Here is a 24,550-nt window from a genome sequence, read left to right as displayed (position 1 = left end):
CCGATCACAGGTGGACGACACCAGAGTGATGTCACTGCTGATTGTGCGGCTCACTTAAGTTGCTGCGTGGAGCTCAAAGCTGACAGTCTTGTTTTATGGCACTCGCTGTAAGTATCTGATGTAGCAGTGCTGAAAGCGTTGTGGGGCATCGTATGGGTTACGTTGGACCTGTAGGGTTGCTTTAGGGTTAATAAAGAGGTGGAAGAGGGTGCTATTTTGTCATTTATTTCAAATAAAAGATTTTTGGATTGTTTGTGTTTAGTTACTTTCATTCACAGGTTAGTGAAGGGAGAGTTTAATACAGGCCTTCCATCACAAATCTAGGTCTTATTGGCTGCTGTGGGCTGCTATTAACTCCTAATTACCCCAATCGCCACCACATCAGGGCAATGGGAAGAGCCAGGTCCAGTGCCCGAATTTGTGCATCTTATGGACACGCTACTTCTGTTGCGGCTGTGGGCTGCTATTGTTAGTCTGGAAAGGGCCAAATAACTATGGCCCTAGCCACCCGAATAATATCTTCCCCAAGTTGTCGGCTGGTTATAGAAAAATGGGGGAGGACCGCACAACATTTTTTAAAAAAAAAACTTTTTTAAAAAAGCGTGGGATCCCCTCTATTTTTCATAATCAGTCAAGGCACAGAAGAATATTTAAAAAAATATATATAAAAAAAAACCTGACCCCCACATCCTACAAATGTGTATAGGTGCCAGCTGAAAAAACATAGCAAATACAAAATACATACAGCTGCACACTAAAATGGCATCAATGTATAATGGAAGTCTGGTACTGCATTACTGCTATATGAAAAAAATAGATTTTTAGTTTTTGAATTGGCCAATGCATGCAAGCCCGGACACCAGCGGCAAGGTAAATCTCAATATTCCAGGTATCTAACTAAAATTGCAGTACCAGAGTTCCTTTATACATTGATGCCATTTTAGTGTGCAGCTGTATGTATTTTGTATTTGCTATGTTTTTTCTGCTGGCACCTATACACACTTGTAGGATGTGCGGGTCAGTTTTTTTTAAATATTTTGAGTGAGTCTTTTTCTGACTGAGCACTCCGCCCTATAAACCAGGCTGTGTTCATGATCCTTATACTAGGAGTCCTAGCTGCCCAGACATGGAGGTTAGTCCAGATAGTGGCATTTCAAGTTAGATTTTTTTAGTCTAGCTGCCCAGACACGGATGTTTTGTTAACCTAGATAGTGGCATTTTAGTTAGGTACCCGGAATATTGAGATTTACCTTGCCGCTGCTTTCCAGGCTTACATCCATTGGCCAATTCATAAACTAAAAATCTTGTTTTTTCATATAGCAGTAATGCAGTACCAGAGTTCCCTTATACATTGATGCCATTTTAGTGTGCAGCTGTATGTATTTTGTATAAGGTACAGCAGAAAGCTGAAGGTTGCAGCCTACAATGGAGGGAAACCACATTTCATTAAAATAAAAATAGCTGGTCAAGCTAGCTATCCCTCTATCAAGATATTCTGTTATTTATTTTTTTTTCTATCATTTAGATCCTATCATATTTTGTCTCTTCTACAAAACGCATTAACAAAAACGCGGCAAAAATGCACCATCATTATAAGGCTTTGGGTTTGTTTACATTTCCAGGCTCTCTGTGACAAGGTGCAGTTTTGGTTGCAGTTTGGGTACAGTTAAAACTGCAGCGTGCGCATATAGCCTTAGCGTCTGTTTGGGGATCTAATCTGATGCTAGAGCCATACTCCATACTGATTGGCTGAGAGTCTCTGCCCACTCCAAGTTCTGTGTGACCCGCGGGGTCAGGACGTCTGATATAAAGTTCTATTTAGCACTATATGGAGTCTATGCAGCAAAACAACAAAAATCCACCAGCGCGATCCCCCATCACTAACAGCAACAAATGGACACATACAGCTGTATAGGGAGGATATACAGCAGCCTATACAGCAGTATATGGAGCACGGGAGGATATACAGCGCTATATGTGTGGCGCCCCTGAGGCTTCAGTCACCACAGGGTAGTACGCCTCACCAGAGGTGCAGTATTCATCCCGGGTAAGGAGGAGATCAGTGTCTGTCATTCACAATTCACAAACACACATGAGCCAGTTGCCCTCTCACCAGGACGGGGTTAAGGTAGGGTCATTTAGGATTGTCACCACATCGTCTGGGGCCTCCCACCCACTAGCTCAGGTGGGCGGGGCAACTGATCTGGGGAGAGAGGAGCCACATACACAGTCGAGAAACCACTGGGAACCAAGTGAGACGCAGGAGACTACGGTCGCTGAGAGGAGAATCTGATAGCTCCCTCAGGACCGGCGCAGATCTCAGGGTGCGGACCCTAGGCTGGTGGGCACTTCACTGCCTGCCAGCTGAATTCCCCGGGCAAAATATTTCAAGTCTTCTGGCCCACAACAGTGCCCGGGACAAAGCAGCACAGAGAGCCAGGAGCATAAGGCGACCCCATCGTCAGGCTCGCGCTGCCTGCTATACAAGACGGGAAACAATCACCCCCAGGACTCGGGTCCCAGCGTAGCTACAAGCCGCAGGGCCTCGCACAACACAGCGCTGGGAGGAAGGACTCACGGAGCATCCCACCAGTTCTGGCCTCTGAACTATCCGGGATCAGCCTAGCTCTGCCTGTGGAGAGCTGCAACACCCGAGCTGCGTCACCATCTGCCCTAGAAGAGAGCGACTTTCCGCAGCGGCCGCTAACAACTGGCCGCAAACCACAGGTGGCATCACAAATAACTACTACTCCCAACATCCCCAACCAACCCCTTCATCTTTTATAGACATCGTCGGGTTCACAGAACCGGGCCAGGCCGCTGTGACATCCCAAACCGGGCCGGTGAGGGGTAGCCCTCCCCCACAGACCCTGTGGGCGTGTCATATATACTTGGATATTTCCCACTTGTGGTTTCACACATGTTATGAGCAGTGAGGGGGGCAGTTTTTAGAATGGTGTCACTTTTCGGTATTTTCTATCATCTAGGCCTCTCAAAGTCACTTCAAATGTGATGTGGTCACTAAATTAATGGGTTTGTAAATTTTGCTATAAAAATGAAAAATTGCCGATGAACTCTGAACCCTTCTAGCAAAAAAAAAAAAAAGTTTCAAAAATTGTGCTGATGTAAAGTAACATGCGGGGAAGGTTATTTATTAACTATTTTATGTGACAACAGGTCACCAAAAAACAAATCTCGGAATCGCCGGGATCCGCTGAAGCTCCAGAGTTATAACCTGTGAAAGTGACGCTTGTCAGAATTCCAAAAAATGGCCGGGTAAGGAAGGGGAAGGGGTTAAAGTCTGGCAAAACCAGAACATCCACTAGTTCACACATCACTTATTGCAAATAAGCAAATCTGATAACTTTCACTAATGCCACCATGTGAAACTTCTTGTAAAATGCTGTATACCGCCATATAATGCTGCATAGTCCCTATATAGCACTATATACTCTTCATATAGAGCTGTAGTGTACACCCCTCATATACAGCTGTGCTCCTTCCATAAAGAACTAAATATCCTCCATTCATATAATGCTATACACTTCCATATAGTGCTGTATACATCCTATATAGGACTATATACCCTCCAAATAGTTACTGCAGTTTACTCCCCATATAGGGCGGTATCTCTCCAGATAGTGCTGAATACTCTAGTGCTCTTTAACACTAATCTTCTGCGCTGTATACCCTCCATATAGTGCTGTAGACGCTCTTATGTTCTATACACTGCTATATATCTACAGTGCTGTATACTCTTAATAGTTATGTGTAACCCTAATATACTGCTTCAGTTCTCGCGCTTTATACCCCCATATACTGCTATAAAGTCCCATATTGTTGTATGCCCCCATAGAGCGCTGCACACCCTTCAGCCTTATTCTCCCCATACTGCCATATAGAGCTTTATATGCACCATTTTGCTTTCTACCCCAATAGTCTCGTACACCCTCCATATAGCGCTGTGTAATACTCGTATGCTGGATTCTTCATATAGTGCAATAAACCTTCAAATACACTGCAGTATACCGCCATATAATGCTGAATTTACTCTATATACATTAGATAATGGAGTGGAGTTCTTGCTCCTCCCACAGACGCTGTTAACCTGTCCGAACCTGCGATGTGCCCAGCCACCAAGACCGCAAACTGCGCCGATCTCCCGCCCCTCCCCCCGCAGCAGGAGCTGTAGCTTCTCAGAAGATGTGGGCGGCTCTGAGAAGAGCCTTTGTGTTAATAACAGTAATTATCTCCACTGCACGGAGCTGCCGCATCCCCCGCACCTCCCAATGTGCTACTACTGTGATAACGTAGAACAGGAGTGGGGAACCTACGGCCTGCGGGCCGTATGCGGCAGCGGCGGTTGTGGCTCCCTGTGCCCGGCTGCGGCGGTGGCGACTCCTTGTGCCCGGCAGAAGCTGCTCCTCTCTGTGCGCGCCAGCAGCGCTCTCCGTGCCCGCAGCCACCTCCAGCACTCAGTGATCCAGGCCTCCCCCAGTTCTCTAACTGCCTCCAAGCTCCCCCGGGTCTGCCTGTGCCTCTCCTTTCTCCCCAGTGATCTGCCCCCCCCCCCTCCCCAGCAGTGATCTGTGCCGTGATCTGTGCCGTCTCCCCAGTTATCTCTGTGCCCCGAGCCTCTCCCAGGTCTGTCTGTGCCTTCATCTTCTCCCATCCTTCTCTGTGCCATCTGTGTCCCCAGCGCCCACCAGGTTTGTCTGTGCCTCCAGCCGCTCCCATCATTCTCTGTGCCCCCAGGGCTGTCTGTGTCCCTCCGGCATCCCCCAGGCTATGTATATAACCCCAGCAATGTTTATGCCCCCCAGTCTTGTCTGTGCAACCCAGTGATGTGTATATACCCCCAGTGATGTATGTACCCCCAGTGACGTCTATGCCCTGCTGCTTCCCTAGTGATGTATATTCCTCCCAGCAATGTTTATGCCCCCAGCTATGTCTGTGCTCCCCAGTGATGTCTATGCCCCCAGCCTCCCCAGTGTTCTATATTCCTCCCAACCCTCCCCTGTGGTGTATATGCCCCCATACCCTCCTGTGATGTATATACAGCAGTCCCAAACAACTCAAACCTGGAATAGCAGTTGTGAAATGCAACAAGATCAACATCGCCTAATATTACAGCTGCACCAAAAAGTACAAGCTCCAGCCGCCACAGTGAGATAATTGTTTGACCAAATATATTAGGGTAATTTTCAAGTTGATAATTTTGTGCGGCCCCCAAGGTTGGTAGAAATTTCCAAATGGCCCCCGCAGAAAAAAGGTTCCCCACCCCTGACGTAGAACGACGGCGAGAAACAACGGACACTGAAGGGTCAAGAGACGGACCACGTGGTGCCTGTAACAGGAGCAGCCGGTGGGAAGGTCAAGAAACTTGTTGCAAAGTGATGATTGGCTGAAAACCGAATTCGAACTTCCCGCTTAGTGGCCGATAGCTCCTCCCGCTCTTTGTCGCCATCCGTGTATAACACGCGGCCTCAGGGCGGACGTTCTGATGAGATGTCTACAATCCGCCGATCCCCAGCGCCCGACACAGATCTGAGCGATCTGCAGACGATGAAGTTGTTTCTCTTTCTCACGAGTCTTAACGAATTACACACACGGCACTATTTGAGCAGCGCGAAATCACAGCCCGATACAATCTCCGCCCGACCTTCAGATATTCACCAAGCAAAACAACGACCTGGAGTGAGGATCCCCCTGGAACATCTACAGATCCCACAGCCCCCGACATCAGACACCGGATCCCAATAACCGCATCACAGGGCGCATGAATATCCCTGCGGAACCTTCCTCAGTCCTTCGCTGTGATCCTGACTGGACCGGAGCCGCGGAGTGTAAATCCAGCGCCACAGCATCTCCTGCTCCAGAGGTGACGCAATACGATCACTGCACCCGACACAGCAGGGATTGTAGCGTCTCCAGGATCAGTGGCAGCTGAAGAGAGCGGTCTGGAAGACTCCGATATCACCCCAAACTGCGCCGCACATTGAGCCGCTCCTAGTGAAAGGACAATGGTAAGAAACCACCATAATCTAGATAGACGCTGCGGCTTGTGCTTAATACAGAAAACAAGAGACAGGAGACTCGGCAGCGCCGCCCGTCAGATGTACAGAGACCGCGGGGAATGAGGCGGAATCAAAAACCAGGAATCAGCTCGTTTGAGGGAGGATTTGGTGGCTCTAAAAAGAGCCTTTGTGTTGTGCTCGGGGGTGCGGGACAGATCTACGCCCTCTCCCCGCGGATGCGGCGGGCCAGCTGGATGTCTTTGGGCATGATGGTGACCCTCTTGGCGTGGATGGCGCACAGGTTGGTGTCCTCGAACAGCCCCACCAGATAAGCCTCGCTGGCCTCCTGCAGGGCCATGACGGCCGAGCTCTGGAAGCGCAGATCGGTCTTGAAGTCCTGGGCGATCTCTCTCACCAGGCGCTGGAAGGGAAGCTTCCGGATCAGCAGCTCGGTGGATTTCTGGTAGCGGCGGATCTCCCGGAGAGCGACAGTCCCCGGCCGGTAGCGATGCGGCTTCTTCACTCCGCCGGTGGCGGGAGCGCTCTTCCTGGCGGCCTTAGTGGCCAGCTGCTTGCGGGGAGCTTTCCCTCCGGTGGATTTACGGGCGGTCTGCTTGGTTCTGGCCATAGCGCTGTATAGACGAAAACAGAAGTGATGAAAGGAGCGGTGGGAGCAGAGTATTTATCCTCCTGTGCGCGTCCTCATTGGCCTGTTTATAACCGCCCCCTGCACTTCATTGGTTACTGCACACAAAAAAAAACTATTTAGCCAATAACCACCTGAGGTCTCTGACCAATCACTTTTCAGATAAAGCACCGCCCCTCAGTAACCCCGCCCCTCAGTCTGCTCGCCACCCTTGTAACCCCGCTTTTTCCTGTGCGTGTCGTAATTGGTCTGCAGAAACACGCTCCCTGTAGTCTATTGGCGATGTGACAAAAAAAGAAAATAATACAGCCAATAATCATCCTAAGTCTCTTACCAATCAGTCTTCAGAAGAAGCTCCGCCCTTTAGAATCCCCCTCGGTAACCCCGCCCCTGTTGTAACCCTGCTTGTGTCCCTCCCCCTCAGTGGTCCCGCATCTCCCCCCTCCCATGATGCGCTCAGCTACTCACTCATTTCCCGCCGCTTTAATAAACAGTCACTTCCCGGCTACACGCGGCTCGGGAGCAGCCGCCACCGATGTAACTGCAGCTCCATCTCCCCGCACACAGCGCTGTACAGTGCAGCTCCCGCATTATCACTACATCCCCCGGCAACATAATCATCTACCGCCCCCTGTACACGAGATCACCGCGGAGATCTACATAGCGAGAAATATAATACTGATCATAGGGGGACAAGAGTGACACTGATCATACAGCTCTGCAGGACAAGGTGGTGGCACTGATCATACAGCTCTGCAGGACAAGGTGGTGGCACTGATCATACAGCTCTGCAGGACAAGGAGGTGGCACTGATCATACAACTCTTCAGGACAAGGTGGTGACACTGATTATACAGCTCTGCAGGACAAGGTGGTGACACTGATCATACAGCTCTGCAGGACAAGGTGGTGGCACTGATCATACAGCTCTGCAGGACAAGGTGGTGGCACTGATCATACAGCTCTTCAGGACAAGGTGGCGGCACTGATCATACAGCTCTGCAGGACAAGGTGGTGACACTGATCATACAGCTCTTCAGGACAAGGTGGCGGCACTGATCATACAGCTCTGCAGGACAAGGTGGCGGCACTGATCATACAGCTCTGCAGGACAAGGTGGTGGCACTGATCATACAGCTCTGCAGGACAAGGTGGTGACACTGATCATACAGCTCTGCAGGACAAGGTGGTGGCACTGATCATACAGCTCTGCAGGACAAGGTGGTGACACTGATCATACAGCTCTGCAGGACAAGGTGGTGACACTGATCATACAGCTCTGCAGGACAAGGTGGTGACACTGATCATACAGCTCTGCAGGACAAGGTGGTGGCACTGATCATACAGCTCTGCAGGACAAGGTGGTGGCACTGATCATACAGCTCTGCAGGACAAGGTGGTGGCACTGATCATACAGCTCTGCAGGACAAGGTGGTGGCTCTGATCACACAGCTCTGCAGGACAAGGTGGTGGCACTGATCATACAGCTCTGCAGGACAAGGTGGTGACACTGATCATACAGGATCATACAGCTCTGCAGGACAAGGTGGTGGCTCTGATCACACAGCTCTGCAGGACAAGGTGGTGGCACTGATCATACAGCTCTGCAGGACAAGGTGGTGACACTGATCATACAGCTCTGCAGGACAAGGTGGTGGCACTGATCATACAGCTCTGCAGGACAAGGTGGTGACACTGATCATACAGATCTGCAGGATAAGGTTGTGACACTGATCATACAGCTCTGCAGGACAAGGTGGTGACACTGATCATACAGCTCTGCAGGACAAGGTGGTGGCTCTGAGAAGAGCCTTTGTGGTAGGAGGACAGAGCGGCTCTCGCTTATTTCTTGGCCGCGGGCTTCTTGGCTTTAGTCACCTTCTTAGCCGGACTCTTGGCAGCTTTGGGCTTTGCCACCTTCTTAGCCGGACTCTTCGTCACCTTCTTGGGCTTTGGAGCAGTCTTCGGCTTCTTGGGGCTCTTTGCCGCTTTCTTGGCGGCTGCTGCGGGCTTCTTGGCCTTTTTCGGGCTTTTCTTGGCCGCGGCCGGAGCCTTCTTGGGCTTCTTCGGAGATTTGGCCGCTTTCTTGGCTGCCGGCTTCTTAGGCTTGGCCGCAGCTGCTGGCTTCTTCTTGGCCGCCTTGTCCTTCGTCTCCTGCTTCTTGTTCAGCTTGAAGGACCCGGAGGCGCCGCTGCCCTTCACCTGGAGCAGGGAGCCCTTGTTGACCAGAGCCTTGATGGCCAGCTTCAGGCGGCTGTTATTCTTCTCCACATCGTATCCTCCGGCAGACAGAAGCTTCTTCAGGGCGGCCAGAGACACCCCACTGCGCTCCTTGGAGGCGGACACGGCTTTCATGATCAGGTCGGAGGCGCTGGGACCGGAGGATTTGCTGCTTTTCTTGGCGGCCCCAGATTTCTTAGGCTGCTTCTTAGATTTGGCGGCCGGTTCGGCGGGAGGAGGAGGAGCGGCGGCCGGTGCGGTCTCTGCCATCGTGTGAGCGGGAAATAAACACAGAAATATCCTGAGAGGAAATCACTGAGGCCGGAGCGGGAGGCGCCTCTTATATATACAGTCTTACTGCGCACTGATTGGCTGCAGAGCTGCAACGTCTTGCGCTTCCATTGGCTGCAACTGAGCACAGGCCCCGCCTTCTCCCGGCTGAGCCCAGTGAAGCTCCACTCTCTCCTTGTGCTTCCCTGCCCGGGATAAAAGCTCTATATTATCGGCTACAGCCGGACGGGTGAGGAGCTTCCGCCATCACTTCTCCTCCGCCATCATCTCCGCGGAGCGTGTGTGGCCGCCACTGCCAGAGATGCCGGGAAAGAGCGCAGAGGATCCCGGGATCAGCGCCGCCGTCCTCCGGATCTGCTCATCACTGAGTGTCCGGGAAGATAAACCTGCTGCGGGAGCTCGTCCTCCTATTCCCGGCTCTTGTCACCACCACAGGGATCTTCACTACAATATATATCGTGCAGGAAGCGGATTGTACGATGTGGGGCGACCTGGAGCTGCTGACAGCCCAGAAGTGTAACACAGGCGATGGCCTCCGCTGCCTGCACCTCCCGGAGCTGGAATATAAATCTATCCCGTGTGTGCAGAGTATTGGGGGGAGGACACGTCCCACATTAGTGGATCACACCCGGAGGAGGATGAGTGCGATCTCCGGCACAAGATTGTGTCTTATCATCTGTGAAGCTTTTATCTCTGAGGCCTGTAATGGAGGGAAGCGCTGTGATCAGGTGATGGGTTCACAATGCGACCCACTCCCTCATCAGAAAGCAGAAAAAATCCGTGTGATCACAGAAATATTAATTCACGCATCTGACACTAACATCTGGACAGCACTGATCAACAGCATTATAAGTGTCCATAATAATAGAGCAGGGTGTAGTGTATACAGCAAAATGTACAATATATACAGCAGAATGTACAATATATACATCAGTGTGTACAGTATAGTGTACTTTATACAGTATACTTTAGTTTATACAGACTTGTAGAGAATATGGAAAATCATCCTGATGTATCTGTGAACTTTGCAGAATTCTCCAGTAAGTGCTGGGAACAGGGGAAGGCCATGGCTGCTACAGAGAAGGAACAGTGTGAAGACATGGAGAAAGCGGACAAAGTTGGTTATGGAAGTGAAATGAAAGCTTACATGCCACCAAAGGAGAAACGGGAAAAAGAAGTGTAAGGACCCAAATGCTCCCTCTGTTTTCTTTTTGTTTTGCTCCAACTTCCGTCCTGAAATCAGAGGGCAGCAGCCAGGTCAGACCATTGGGGACGAGGCAAAGAAATTAGGAGAGATGTGGAATAACATTTCATGAGAGAACAAGGAGCCTTAAGAGAAGAAAACATCCAAACTGAAGACGTGCAAGGATATGGCGCTGTATCAATCCAAAGGCAAACTAGATAGAGCAAAAGAGGTCCCTGCTGAGCCTGAAAAGTGCAACAGAGAGGATGATGAAGACGAAGAGGAGGAGAATGAATGAGCAATCTCGCCATCAGTCTGTTTTTGTTTGTGTCCATAGCATTCATCCCCTGTACGTCCCATTCACTGAACGTGTAATAAATGTCTTCCAGAAAGAATTATTAAATTGTTTCACAGGTTTCCTTAATTTTGGAGATAAAAATCAACCCCTATTTTGATCACATAAAATCAATTCCTATAATGTCCAATTATGGACATCACTAATATGAAAAAAAAAAATAACGGGAGGTGCCAACTGCTTCCTAAATATGACCTACCCATCCACAATACATATTACACGGGCTTTTTATCAAGCACTGCCATTATTTACAACCAGAGTTGACAAAATGCATCAGTCACTGACCAGATCATATAATGCTGAAACTCCTATAATGTCCAATAATAGAAATCACAAATATAAGAAAACGTGAAGTGCAAACTGCTGCCTAAATATGATCTACCCATCCACAATCCATATTACATGTGCTTTTTATCAAGCATTCATTCTGCCATTATTTACAGAGCAGACAATGTATATGGCGCTGATTCATCTACTATACGAGACAAGTCACTGAACAGATCATATAATGTTGATAGACAATAGATCTGAGAGGGGCACACTTATTATTATAATCATTCACTAACGTTTCCACTATAGATAGTCAATTATCTTATTTAAGAAATACTCAAGTGACTATTACAACATTCCAGTCAGTGACTGTGTAGATTAATACCAGTCTCAAGAATCAGGCTATACATCCTATTTTCATTGGTCAAAAGTGAGAGCAGATAGCAGCGTTAGAGGAGCTTTTTTAGTAACTAAATCAAGTTATCCTGGTATAGTATGCACCTCCAGCCAGAAGAGTAAACATTTCTACTATACTCAGGCGGTAACATCAGGCCACGTGGAGCTGGACTGTGAAGATTCCCCGCAGCTAAACTGCCAATAAGCCCTGTGCAATGTACTGAGCGGTAGATCATTTTATCTCTAGTGCCTCTCTATCGTGTACGCGCCCTACGCGTTTTATCTGAATTCCTGATTGCTGCCCAGATTTATCAGGGGTATGTGGCAGCTTGTCTAGTTGCATGATGTTACATATGATGCATGTAACAATAGTAGGCGGCATGATCGCTACAGCGGGGAGCGGCTCCTGCTGCCTCCCTTCAGTCCACCAATCAGCCAATAGCGCTCCTCAAAGCAGCATCAGCGACCAATAGGCAATGGCTGTCACTCCCAATCATTACTTATACAGACACAGACCCTATGCAGTACAATGTAAGAATCTGCGGCAGTAAGTGACGATAATAATTATATTTTATTTATAACCTTCATTATACAGCACGTTCTGTCTATTGTGACCCCATCTCTTTATAGGATCCTCACTCCTCCTGGTGAAGTGTAGCTTAGTGATGTCTGCGCATGTCCCCGCTCAATGCTGAGGAATACAATGCACAGGTATACAGCACAATATACTCTCCAGATGGCGCAGATTACTCTCAAATTAATCTGTTGCTCCTTATCCTCTGTGCTGTATACACTCATGTGTTCCACGCTCCCTGTATAGCCGCCGTACTCTGCATAAAACACTCATATAGCGCCCTTACTCTTGAGCTGTATACCCCCATACACTGCTATAAACGCCCATATTGTTGTATGTGCACCATATGGCGCTGCATATCCTTCATCCTTACTGCCATATAGAGCTTTATATGCACAATGTGCTTCCTACGCCACTAGTCTTGTATACCTTCCATATAGTGCTATTACTCGTATACTGTATCCACATAAAATCCAGTAAACCTTCATACACTACAATGTTCACCCACCAAAACACTAAACGACCTCCCGCCCCTCCCCCCGCAGCAGGACCTGTAGCCTCTCCTTGGAAGATGTGGGCGGCTCTGAGAAGAGCCTTTGTGTTTCTTTGTTTTAAGCTTGGAGCAGAAGTATTAACCCCCGAAGCCGTAGAGAGTGCGGCCCTGGCGCTTGAGCGCGTACACCACGTCCATGGCGGTGACGGTCTTCCTCTTGGCGTGCTCGGTGTAGGTGACGGCGTCACGGATCACGTTCTCCAGGAAGACTTTCAGGACGCCGCGAGTCTCCTCATAGATGAGGCCGGAGATGCGCTTGACGCCTCCTCTGCGGGCGAGACGGCGGATGGCGGGCTTGGTGATGCCCTGGATGTTGTCCCGGAGAACCTTCCTGTGCCGCTTGGCGCCGCCCTTCCCCAGACCTTTCCCTCCTTTGCCGCGTCCAGACATCTTCCACGTAGTCAGCAGAAACCTATGACTGACGAGCGCACAGTCCTCCTTTATATAGAGCGAGGGAGGACCAGGAAGAGAACAAGAATGATGACGTATTTCCGGGGCGGAATTTTTTTTTTCCTTGCTTTACTCCGCCCCTCCTCTGCTGATTGGCTGAGTGCAGAACTGTTGGAGCTTTTGAATTTCCCGCTCATTGTCCGGTTATTTTCCCTCTTCTACAGCGTTAATGTTAAATATAGACACAACCTTCATTCCAGAAAACTCTCTATAGCTCTGTATATTCTAATACTATTGTGAATATCTCCATATACTGCGATAAAACCACCATATAGAGCCATAAAGCCCCATATTAGTGCTGTACACTACCATATAGTATTGTATAGTCCCGTATAATGTTGGATGTCATCATATTGTGCTGTATAATCGTCATCCATATAGTGCACTATACTTCCTATATTGTCCTGCCCCATAAAGTGCTGTGTACCCAATATACTACAGTAAACTCCATATAGATCTGTATACCGCCATATATCGCTGCATACCCCAAATGCAGTCCTGTATACCGCCATATACCTCTGTTTGAGGCAATCTATATGAACAAGATCCCTGGAGCTCTTAGTGATTATTTATACTGAACTCTGATCTTCATTCCAGTAAACACCATACACTGCTGTATATTCCCATATAGCGCTGTATAGTCTCCACATATCGTGCTGTATATTCACCATACACACTTAATACTGCTATAAACCCTTAGCTAGTGACGTGTGCTGTATACCGCCATATGCTCCTCTTTGTTGTGATCTACATGAGAATCATTGGAGCTGTTAGTGACCATTTATATTGACCTCTTTCTTTATGTCTCCTCTTTGCATTTAGTGCCGGCAGTAACTATCCGTGCTCCGCACATGGCTGCACTCAGGCATTACTGGGAGCTGGACTTTGGTTCCTCACCGCCTGATAACATTGTGCCATGTCCCCTCATTAGTCTGTTGTATTCCGCCATTTAGGGCTGTATCTCCCCATATAGTGCTCTATAATCCTGATCTAGTGCCTTGTACCTCCATATAGCGCTTTATATTTCCATTTTAGAGCAGCAAGAAGGGCAAGTGACGCCGCTGACCCCGCATCCTCCACAACACAAAGGCTCTTCTAAGAGCCACCACCCCGTCCTCACAGGAGCTGGCCCCGTCCTCACAGGAGCTGGCCCCGTCCTCACAGGAGCTGGCCCCGTCCTCACAGGAGCTGGCCCCGTCCTCACAGGAGCTGACCCCGTCCTCACAGGAGCTGGCGCCGCTCATCTATTGTGTCAGGATAATGCTGGAGTTTAGGCAGGAATATAGTAACAGGCAGTGCACTGTGTATGAGAAGGGTGGAACAGTGGGTAAAGGTGGCACTAATGTTTATAATATGGGTTTCTCTGCTCCGGTCCTTTATCCACGATTCCCTCCCCCACCCTTCATATCTGTAGTGGGAGGCGCTGAGTCAGTCGCTGTTCTGCTCTTTCTCCGGGTAGTTGGGGCCGGTGATGGGTGTCGGGCATTAGAAGGGTATAATGTGGGCAGATGCTGCTCCTCTGCCAGCGGCTCCTGATGACCTCATTACCCATGTGCAGTGTGGCGCACGGACACTGCCGCTCACACTGGATCTATATACAATCCCTGCAGACAATGTGTGACAGGAAATCCCATCCCTGTATCTCCAGTGTTGTATTCTGCGGGGATTGGACGTGTTCACATTTGCTGTATTCGGAGTCGCTGCTCAGTTCTCTTTATGCTGCACAGACCCCATTATAAGCCCCCATATAGCGCTGAATATAAACCTACAGAAGAGACAGTCACTCAGCCCCAGACCCCCCCTGACACCGCGGGGCGCAGAGGACAGAGAGCGGGGAAACTCAGCCATTGTGCGGGGATTTCAAATTCAGAGCTCAGCCAATCAGCGCGCAGTAAACACAGGTTCCGCCCACAGGAATATTCACACAGATGCTCAGTGTTAACCCCTTAGTGGCCATGAAGTTTCCAGCCGCCGTTAGAGCAGAACGTTATGGCCGGAGGGTTTACACCACTATGGGGAAAGTATAAGCGGCTCTATATAAGGTATAAAGTGCTGTATGGAAGGAGAACGCAGCACTATAAGGAGGTATTCAGCATTTTATGGAGTAAACCGCACTATGGATAATATACAGCACAATATGTCGGAATACGGCACTGTATGGGAGTATCCAGCACTATGGATAATATACAGCACAATATGTTGGTCACTGTAAGGGGAATATCCAGCACTATGGACGGTGTATAGGGCACTGCACGGGGTATAGTAAATATGTGGACGTATTCACCGCTATACGGAAGGATCCAATACTATAGATACACTGCACGGTATGGGGTATACAGCACAGCAGCGACATTATTGGCCGGACACAGTTTAGCTCATAGATTTGATGTTTTTGGAGGAGCCAGTAAAGCTCTGCACCGCCACTGAGCGCTGTATAACATCCATACAATGACCTGCTCATCATAAACTGCTCTGCACCTCAATGTAATGCTATAGACCCCCATATAGCGCTGGACACCGCCTAACAGTATAGATCACCATATAGTGCTGAATATAAACCACATATTAGTTATTCACTCACAACCCCAGAACCTCCCCCCAATGCCGCGGATCACACAGAACAAAGCGCGGGAGAAACTTCACATTTAGTGCTTAGTCAGTTGGGCTCTGGCTCCTCAGTCACTTACTGTTAACCCCTTATAGTGCCATTTTGCCAGCCAGACAGTACTGACCGAGCGCAGCACCGATCTCCCGCCCCTCCCCCCGCAGCAGGAGCTGTAGCTTTTCAGGAAGATGTGGGCGGCTCTGAGAAGAGCCTTTGTGTTGTCAGAATAGAGCAGAATTAACCCCCGAAGCCGTAGAGAGTGCGGCCCTGGCGCTGGAGCGCGTACACCACGTCCATGGCGGTGACGGTCTTCCTCTTGGCGTGCTCGGTGTAGGTGACGGCGTCACGGATCACGTTCTCCAGGAAGACTTTCAGGACGCCGCGAGTCTCCTCATAGATGTGAATCATGTGTTATGTGCTGTCTGTATGTGTTATGTTCTGTCTGTCTGTGTTATGTGCTCTTATGACGCCCTGGACCTCAGGGGTCACAGGTAACAACACTACACACACATCCCCATCCCCTGTGAGGACACACCCGTCACCCGAAAGGGAGACCTGATGCCTCCCTCAGGGCCAGTAGGGCACACCAGGTGGGCGGAGTCAGGCAGAAAGGCACGCCCACCGAGGAGACTACTGTCCTGAGGCAGGAAAGACAAGAGGGAGTTGGTTGCGAGAGAGTGTTGAGTGAGGAAGGAGTAAAGCTGTCAGGGACCCGGGTTGGAGCCTGGGACCCCCGAAACATCAGGTAAGCAGACAGTGGTGGCCACCTGCAGGAGTACCTGTATAACGACCGGCAGAACCGTAGGGACCAGGCCAGGGTTGGAGCCCGCCGGACCTGAACCGGGGAGTCAACTGTTAGCCGAAGCACCAGTAACCGGGTACTCAGACCCTGTCCTAGCTTAGAAGCCACTGAGTTTAGGCAAATTCACTGATTGCAGTCTGGACCTCACGGGTTCATCCTCACCCAAAGTCCCTAAAGAAGGCAAAGGCCCACCGATACCGAGTGAGAGCCACCGCCAAGGGCCAAACATCCGACGGGCCAGCGCCTGCGGGCAACCGAGGGCTCTTCCGGCAGCTAAACGCCGGCGAGCGAGCTACCACTGCCCAGGCAGGGGAGCTAAAAGCTGAGAAACAGAGTGTGCAAGGGAAAGGGACCACCATCAGCCTCACAAGGGACACAGCTGCGGGACCCGACCATACCCGAACTTTGGTTTACCAGTGACTCTGAGTGTGATTTCATAGTGAGTACACCAGTGCCATCCGGCCACGGCACCTTGCACCACGACACCATCACCCGCCCCACCGGGCCCCAGGACACACCGCCCCTACCCACAGAGGGGCTAACATCCAGGCTGCGCCCCCAACACTGATCCCGGGAGCCCCCCGTCACTCTCGCCGCAGCGGTGGTGCATCCCGTCACCACGACCCGTGGGTGGCGTCACGACTCATCCAACGACGACGCGGTCCCTGGCTGCGAACCTCGTCCTACACTACCACCCCACTGCCTCCCCTTAACAGAGCGACGTGGCCCCTGGTCCGGAGGCACTCGACCCACCAACAACCCGAGCCCGGACCTCGAGCGGCTCGGCCCGGCAGGGAGCAGCCGAGCCCTCCCAGGGCGGTACACTCTCTGTATGTGTTATGTGCTCTCTGTATGTGTTATGTGCTGCCTGTATGTGTTATGTGCTGCCTGTATGTGTTATGTGCTCTCTGTATGTGTGTTATGTGCTGTCTGTATGTGTGTTATGTGCTGCCTGTATGTGTTATGTGCTCTCTGAATGTGTTATGTATAAGATATGTGTGTCTTGTATAGTGTGCAATATGTAGCTGTCTTTCTGTCTATGTATACTATCTGTGTATACTGTCTGTCTGTCTATGTATACTATCTGTGTATTCTGTCTATATATACTGTTTGTCTGTGTATACAGTCTGTGTGTGTATACTGTCTGTCTCTGTGTATACTATCTGTGTATACTGTCTGTGTGTTTACTGTCTTTCTGTGTATACTATCTGTATGTATATACTGTCTGTCTGTGTATACTGTCAGTCTGTGTATAAAGTCTGTGTATACAATCTGCTTGTGTATACTGTCTTTCTGTGTATACTATCTGTATGTATATACGGTCTGTCTGTGTATACAGTCTCTGTATACAGTTAATAATTGCAATATATAAATATGTAAAATAGCTATAATTACACACACACACTAGGAGGCCTCCGGGATGGGTCATATATACCAGAGTGTGATAAATATATACACCTATAGGCCCTCAAGATGTAACATATATACCAGGAGGAGGAACACATATACACCATGAGTGGCCCAGGAAGGGGACATATATACCTAAATAAATGAACAAGGATAGTGACATATATGCCAGGAGTGGCCCAGGAAGGGGTCATATGTACTAGGAGGGGGAGATATATACCAAGAAGGAGACATATATACCAGAATGTGCCCAGGAGGGGGATGTATATATTACATACATACAGTGCCTACAAGTAGTATTCAACCCCCTGCAGATTTAGCAGGTTTACACATTCGGAATAACTTGGCATTGTGACACTTGGACTGTAGATCAGCCTGGAGGTGTGAAATGCAGCAAAAAAGAATGTTATTTCTTATTTATTTATTTTTTTTTTTAAATTGTGAAAAGTTTATTCAGAGGGTCATTTATTATTCAACCCCTCAAACCACAAGAATTATGTTTGGTTCCCCTAAAGTATTAAGAAGTATTTCAGGCACAAAGAACAATGAGCTTCACATGTTTGGATTAATTATCTCTTTTTCCAGCGTTTTCTGACTAATTAAGACCCTTCCAAACTTGTGAACAGCACTCATACTTGGTCAACATGGGAAAGACAAAGGAGCATTCCAAGGCCATCAGAGACAAGATTGTGGAGGGTCACAAGGCTGGCAAGGGGTACAAAACCCTTTCCAAGGAGTTGGGCCTACCTGTCTCCACTGTTGGGAGCATCATCCGGAAGTGGAAGGCTTATGGAACTACTGTTAGCCTTCCACGGCCTGGACAGCCTTTGAAAGTTTCCACCCGTGCCGAGGCCAGGCTTGTCCGAAAAGTCAAGGCTAACCCAAGGACAACAAGGAAGGAGCTCCGGGAAGATCTCATGGAAGTGGGGACACTGGTTTCAGTCAATACCATAAGTAACGTACTCCACCGCAATGGTCTCCATTCCAGACGAGCCTGTAAGGTACCTTTACTTTCAAAGCGTCATGTCAAGGCTCGTCTACAGTTTGCTCATGCTCACTTGGAGGACTCTGAGACAGACTGGTTCAAGGTTCTCTGGTCTGATGAGACCAAGATCGTGATCTTTGGTGCCAACCACACACGTGACGTTTGGAGACTGGATAGCACTGCATACGACCCCAAGAATACCATCCCTACAGTCAAGCATGGTGGTGGCAGCATCATGCTGTGGGGCTGTTTCTCAGTCAAGGGGCCTGGCCATCTGGTCCGCATCCATGGGAAGATGGATAGCACGGCCTACCTGGAGATTTTGGCCAAGAACCTCCGCTCCTCCATCAAGGATCTTAAGATGGGTCGTCATTTCATCTTCCAACAAGACAACGACCCAAAGCACACAGCCAAGAAAACCAAGGCCTGGTTCAAGAGGGAAAAAATCAAGGTGTTGCAGTGGCCTAGTCAGTCTCCTGACCTTAACCCAATTGAAAACTTGTGGAAGGAGCTCAAGATTAAAGTCCACATGAGACACCCAAAGAACCTAGATAACTTGGAGAAGATCTGCATGGAGGAGTGGGCCAAGATAACTCCAGAGACCTGTGCCGGCCTGATCAGGTCTTATAAAAGACGATTATTAGCTGTAATTGCAAACAAGGGTTATTCCACAAAATATTAAACCTAGGGGTTGAATAATAATTGACCCACACTTTTATGTTGAAAATTTATTAAAATTTAACTGAGCAACATAACTTGTTGGTTTGTAAGATTTATGCATCTGTTAATAAATCCTGCTCTTGTTTGAAGTTTGCAGGCTCTAACTTATTTGCATCTTATCAAACCTGCTAAATCTGCAGGGGGTTGAATACTACTTGTAGGCACTGTACATGTTTTTGCAAGAGTGGCAGTGAGACTGTAGGAAGTTTGAGCGGTGGAAGCGGAGCTGGGGTGGAGCCTGGGCGGAGTCCCAAGGGGGCCGGAAAATTTTGCCAGTATGGGGCCCTGAAATTCTTAGTGGCGGCCCTGCTTGCAACAGGATAATGACCCATAACACACAGCTAAAAAAACTCAAGAAACGCTTAGGCTATGTGCCCACGCTGCGGATTTTGCCGCGGATTTACCGCGGATTTTCCGAAAATCTGCAGCAGCGGCACTTCCAAGCCATTTGAATGGCATTTTGGAAATGCTGTGTCCATGCTGCGGATTTTTCCGCGGCGGATTTGCCGCGGATTTTGATCTGGAAAAATCTGCAGCATGTCAATTATTGTTGCGGATTTTGGGTATAGAATGGGGAAAAAAAAAAATCCGCATCAAAATCTGCGGCAAATCCGCGGTAATCTGCTGTAAATCCGCGGCAAAATAAGGTGCGGATTTGCCGCGAAAGTCGCGGATTTTCATGCAGAAAAATCCGCAGGTACATTCTACTGTGGACACATAGCCTAAGAGGAAAACATTGGACCATTCTGAAGTGGCCTTCTATGAACCCAGACCTAAATCATATTGAGCATCTTTGGAAAGAGCTGAAACATGCCGTCTGGAAAAGGCAACCTTCAAACACCAGACAACTGCAGCAGTTTGCTCTTGAGGAGTGGCCAAAATACCTGTCGAGAGATGCAGAAGTCTCATTCACAGTTACAGGAATCGATTGATTGCAGTGTTTGCCTCAAAAGGTTGTGCAACAAAATATTAGGTTAAGGAGGGAACCATCATTTCTGTCTAGGCCTATTTCATGGTTTGGGTTTTTTTTGGTTTGGTTTTTATTTTGTGGAAGCATGGTTGAAAAGCAATGTCTGACTTTCATTTGTTTATTTTCATAGATTTTTTTTTTACTAATTATTACTTTTGTCAGATTCTAGTTATCTCTGTGACCATTGTGGGTTTTTCTTCCATTAAGCGAGGGATACCAACAAATTTGATCACGTGTGTATTATTACTCCTCTGGTTTTGATGGACGATGCTCAATAACGCTTACGTCCTCTGGTCGTGGTCGTAGATGTGCTGGTGATGAATCCTATATGCGGTTATCTCGGGTGTGGGAATTCTTTTTCACATTGCCAGACTAGAAATCTTTTGCAATGTGTAGAATCTGCAGGAAAATAAGCTGGGGATGACCTGGCACAGACTAAGTACTAACTAATGCTCTCAATTAACATATAAAGCAGCATTGAAAGTAGTTTTCTGTCAAAATTTGGCAAAGCTAGCAAATTTGAATTTCAAAAAAATTGCCCATGTGTAATAGCAGCTCCAAGCTGGGTGTTGTGTTATGTCACATGTGCTGGAACAAGCCCTATAACGCCCTTTCAATTCCTTTTCTTAAAATCGGGACGCCATGGCGTCTGCTGATCTCAGAGACGAGCTGCTCTGCTCCATCTGTAGGAACATTTATACCGATCCTGTAACCCTGAAATGTGGACACAACTTTTGCCGAGTCTGTATTGATGGAGTGCTGGATACAGAGGGCGGGTATGGAGATTATTCCTGTCCTGAATGTAGAGCAACCTTTCGGAAGTGGCCTCCACTACAGAGGAACATAACTCTATGTAATATGTAATATTGTGGAGAATTATCTATCTTCTCAGCCACATCAGGAGGAGATCACCGGGATCCGCTGCACTTACTGCATTCACTCTCCTGTACCGGCTGTTAGATCCTGTCTGCTGTGTGAGGCTTCTGTGTGTGATAATCACCTGAGAGTTCATAGCAAAGGACCAGAACACGTCCTAACTGATCCCAGCACTTCTCTTGAGAAAAGGAAATGTTCTGTCCATAAGAACATCCTGATATATTACTGCTCTGAGGACGATGCTTGTATCTGTGTGTCCTGCAGTTTGGTCGGAGAACACCGGGGGCATCGGGTGGAGATGCTGAATGAGGCCTCCTTAAAAAAAATAGAAGAAACTGCGAGATGTCCTCCAGAAAATGATCATAAAGAGAGAGAAGACCGTGGAAAGCGTCCAAAGTTTGGAGGAGCGCAGGAGAAAAGCTCAAGAAAAAGCATCTGGAGAAGCCGAGAAAGTCACTGTCCTGTTTATAGACATCAGGAGACGGGTGGACGACCTGGAGAAGAAGGTCCTGAATGAGATCTCCAGGTGGGAAGAGAAAGTGTCACTGCCACTATCTGATGTGATCCAGAGGCTAGAAATAAAGAAGGACGAGCTGTCCAGGAAGATGAGGCACATTGAGGAGCTGTGTAACATGCCTGATCCGCTGACCGTCTTACAGGATCCAGACACCGGGGACTTGTGTGATCCTGAGGAGGGCGGAGGTGATGAGGACACAGGGGGACATGATGGAGGTGATGAGGACACATGGGGACATGATGGAGGTGATGAGGACACATGGGGACATGATGGAGGTGATGAGGACACAGGGGGACATGATGGAGGTGATGAGGACACATGGGGACATGATGGAGGTGATCGGGGTGTGGATCTGATCTCACACATATCACAAACATTATCTGATATAATAAGAGATATATATGTGACCTTCTATGTACAGGATCCTGCAGAGATATTACTGGATGTAAACACGGCTGCTAATCATCTCCTTATATCGGACAACATTAAAACTGCGACCTGGACAGGAATAACACAGGATCGTCCAGAAACAGCAGAGAGATTCCAGGATGATCAGGTGATGAGCAGGAGGGGATTTACCTCAGGACGACATTACTGGGATGTGGAGATCAGTAGGTCAGATTTGTGGATTATGAGGATGTGTTACCCCAGTATAGACAGGAGGGGGCGTCAGTCAATCATTGGAAATAATAACAAATCCTGGTGCTTATATAGAGGGTGGGTGTGTAATAATCAGTGTTCAGTGAGACATGATTGTAAAGTGATCCGGTTACCTCAGCAGATCTCCAGTAATAGGTTCAGGATCTGTCTGGATTGAGGCCGGGCAGCTGTCCTTTTATGAGCTGCGTGACCCCATCAGACACTTACACACCTTCACTGCCGCCTTCTCCGAGCCCCTTCATGCTGCATTATATGTATATAATGGTTGTATAAAAATACCAGGGGGATCAACTGTGAGGAACCATCGACATAGAAATCCGCCCAGCGGCTGGTGACATCACAGGCAACTGATTATATGATTGGTGGAGCACTCAGTGAGTGGGAGGAGCTTTATGAAGGATCTGGTTACATCTAGTATCGCTTTTACGCTATTATAATTTATTCTTGTTCGAATGTTCAATTCTTTCTTTTTCATGATACATGAGCCTTTATTTTTATGGCTTTTCTGTATTGCTTTATTTTAACATCTGGGTAAAATATAAATAAAATATAGGAAATACATGTATATTTCTCACATTTTTATTACAGCAACAGACCGATAAAATCATTTTAAGTTGTGTTCTCTTTCTAAAGAAATAATGTTAGACAGTGCACATTTTTTTGATGGGGGGGACCTAGGCTTCACGATTTAGATTTGCAATGCCTTTTTTTTTTAAGTTTTGTTTTTTATTTATGGTTTCTTCTATTTTATTTTGGCATATTTTATATTCCTTGCCTCTTGAATATCTTAAAGAACCTTTGTGGGAGCATTTTAACATCAATATATTCCCTTTTTTGACAATCTCAGAAGGCTGGTACATTAGCTCCGGCTACAAAGAAAATGAAGCCTCCTGGCTGCATAGCAGAGCTGTCTGTGTTTCCTAGGACTCAGCAGCTCCTAATCCCTCCCTACACCCAGTGATCACATGAATGCAGGGTTCAGAGAAGGAAGCACTGTCAGTAATTCCCAATATGTATACGCAGTGCAGGTTCAGCGCTGTCTAAACAGAGAAGGAGAAGGTACACATGATAATATACCATGTTGAGCCTCTCTCTTGAAAGTCTGGCTGTGTCTGATACCTGGTTTCCCTCCCCCACTGCTGCACAATCTTGTAAAATAGCTGCTTAGACAGCATTTATGTTTTTGAATAAGTGTGGACTGCCCAGATGTATAAAGCCTATGAGCAGTGTAGAAGTGGCTAAATTTGCAAAGAAACTTCTGGTCATGCACTTGGCAAAATAAAATTGTATTAAAGGAAATCTATCACCAGGTTTTTGCTACATAATCTGAGAGCAGCATAATGTAGGGGCAGAAATCCTGATTCCAGCTTTGTGTTACTTACAGGGATGCTTGCTGTAGTTTTTTTTATAAAATCACAGGTTTATCTGTGGGAGATTATCACTGGTGGGTTAGTAAATCTGCTTCCATGCAGTGCTCCATATTTATGAGTTCCGTATAACCTTGCCCCCACCAATGATTGGCAGCCCTCTGCCTATGCACAGTGTAAGTAGAGAGTGCAGCTGCCAATGAGTGGGGTCCTTTTTCTTCCTCTGTCTTGTAGAATGTAAGCTCTTATGGTCAGCAGGCTTCTCTCTCTTCTCTCTCAAGTTATTTGACCCAAATACAATTTCGGTGTAAAAGCAACCAAATTTGAATTTCAAAAGCTTCTCTCATTACATCACTAGCTATAATTAGGGCTGGGCGGACCTGGACTGTAAAAGTCTGGATCCTCACGGTTTCATAGTTGCCCGGGTGCCGGACCCGAAATTCCGGCTGTTTGATCCGGATCTCGGAAAATAAAAAAAAAAAGGAAAAATAAAGAAACTAAAGGAACAAACACTCGATAATTTAGGAAAGAGATAGAGGACATCAAGTGTGGGGGGCACAGAGGTCCATGGCAGATCAGTACTTGAGGCGCAATCACATACAGTACTGTGCTGCTATCACCAGAGTGGTTTTGTGTTCCTCCCCAGCAAGATATAGAGTTTATCTTTCTCTTCCTTAACCCCTTCAC

At 48.0% G+C, this 24,550-nt stretch overlaps 3 protein-coding genes and 1 pseudogene across 3 annotated transcripts; 2 read left to right on the top strand and 2 right to left on the bottom strand.

The window, feature by feature from the left end:
* Positions 1–6,234: 6,234 nt before the first annotated feature.
* LOC142302252 (histone H3) lies at positions 6,235–6,645 on the bottom strand. Its single transcript, XM_075343325.1, has one exon. The coding sequence runs from the start codon at positions 6,643–6,645 to the stop codon at positions 6,235–6,237; it is 411 nt and encodes a 136-aa protein (XP_075199440.1).
* A 1,859-nt stretch (positions 6,646–8,504) lies between these two features.
* Positions 8,505–9,152, bottom strand: LOC142302667 (histone H1.01-like). Its single transcript, XM_075343766.1, has one exon. It carries the CDS (start codon positions 9,150–9,152, stop codon positions 8,505–8,507), a length of 648 nt encoding a protein of 215 aa, XP_075199881.1.
* A 1,015-nt stretch (positions 9,153–10,167) lies between these two features.
* Positions 10,168–10,654, top strand: LOC142302251 (high mobility group protein B1 pseudogene; annotated as a pseudogene).
* Positions 10,655–21,085: 10,431 nt separating this feature from the next.
* On the top strand, positions 21,086–22,831 carry LOC142302249 (E3 ubiquitin/ISG15 ligase TRIM25-like). The gene is given in 4 exon segments (XM_075343324.1): positions 21,086–21,301; positions 21,303–21,650; positions 21,652–22,649; positions 22,651–22,831. Coding segments are annotated over 4 exon segments (1,743 nt in total).
* Positions 22,832–24,550: the final 1,719 nt, after the last annotated feature.

Source organism: Anomaloglossus baeobatrachus, chromosome 4 (assembly GCF_048569485.1).
Source record: "Anomaloglossus baeobatrachus isolate aAnoBae1 chromosome 4, aAnoBae1.hap1, whole genome shotgun sequence".
Taxonomy (NCBI): Eukaryota; Metazoa; Chordata; class Amphibia; order Anura; family Aromobatidae; genus Anomaloglossus; species Anomaloglossus baeobatrachus.
This window is presented reverse-complemented; position numbering and strand designations above follow the sequence as displayed.

Excerpts from the sequence above, each read along its gene's own strand:
- LOC142302252 (XM_075343325.1), bottom strand. The coding sequence starts at position 6,645 with ATGGCCAGAACCAAGCAGACCGCCCGTAAATCCACCGGAGGGAAAGCT.
- LOC142302667 (XM_075343766.1), bottom strand. The coding sequence starts at position 9,152 with ATGGCAGAGACCGCACCGGCCGCCGCTCCTCCTCCTCCCGCCGAACCG.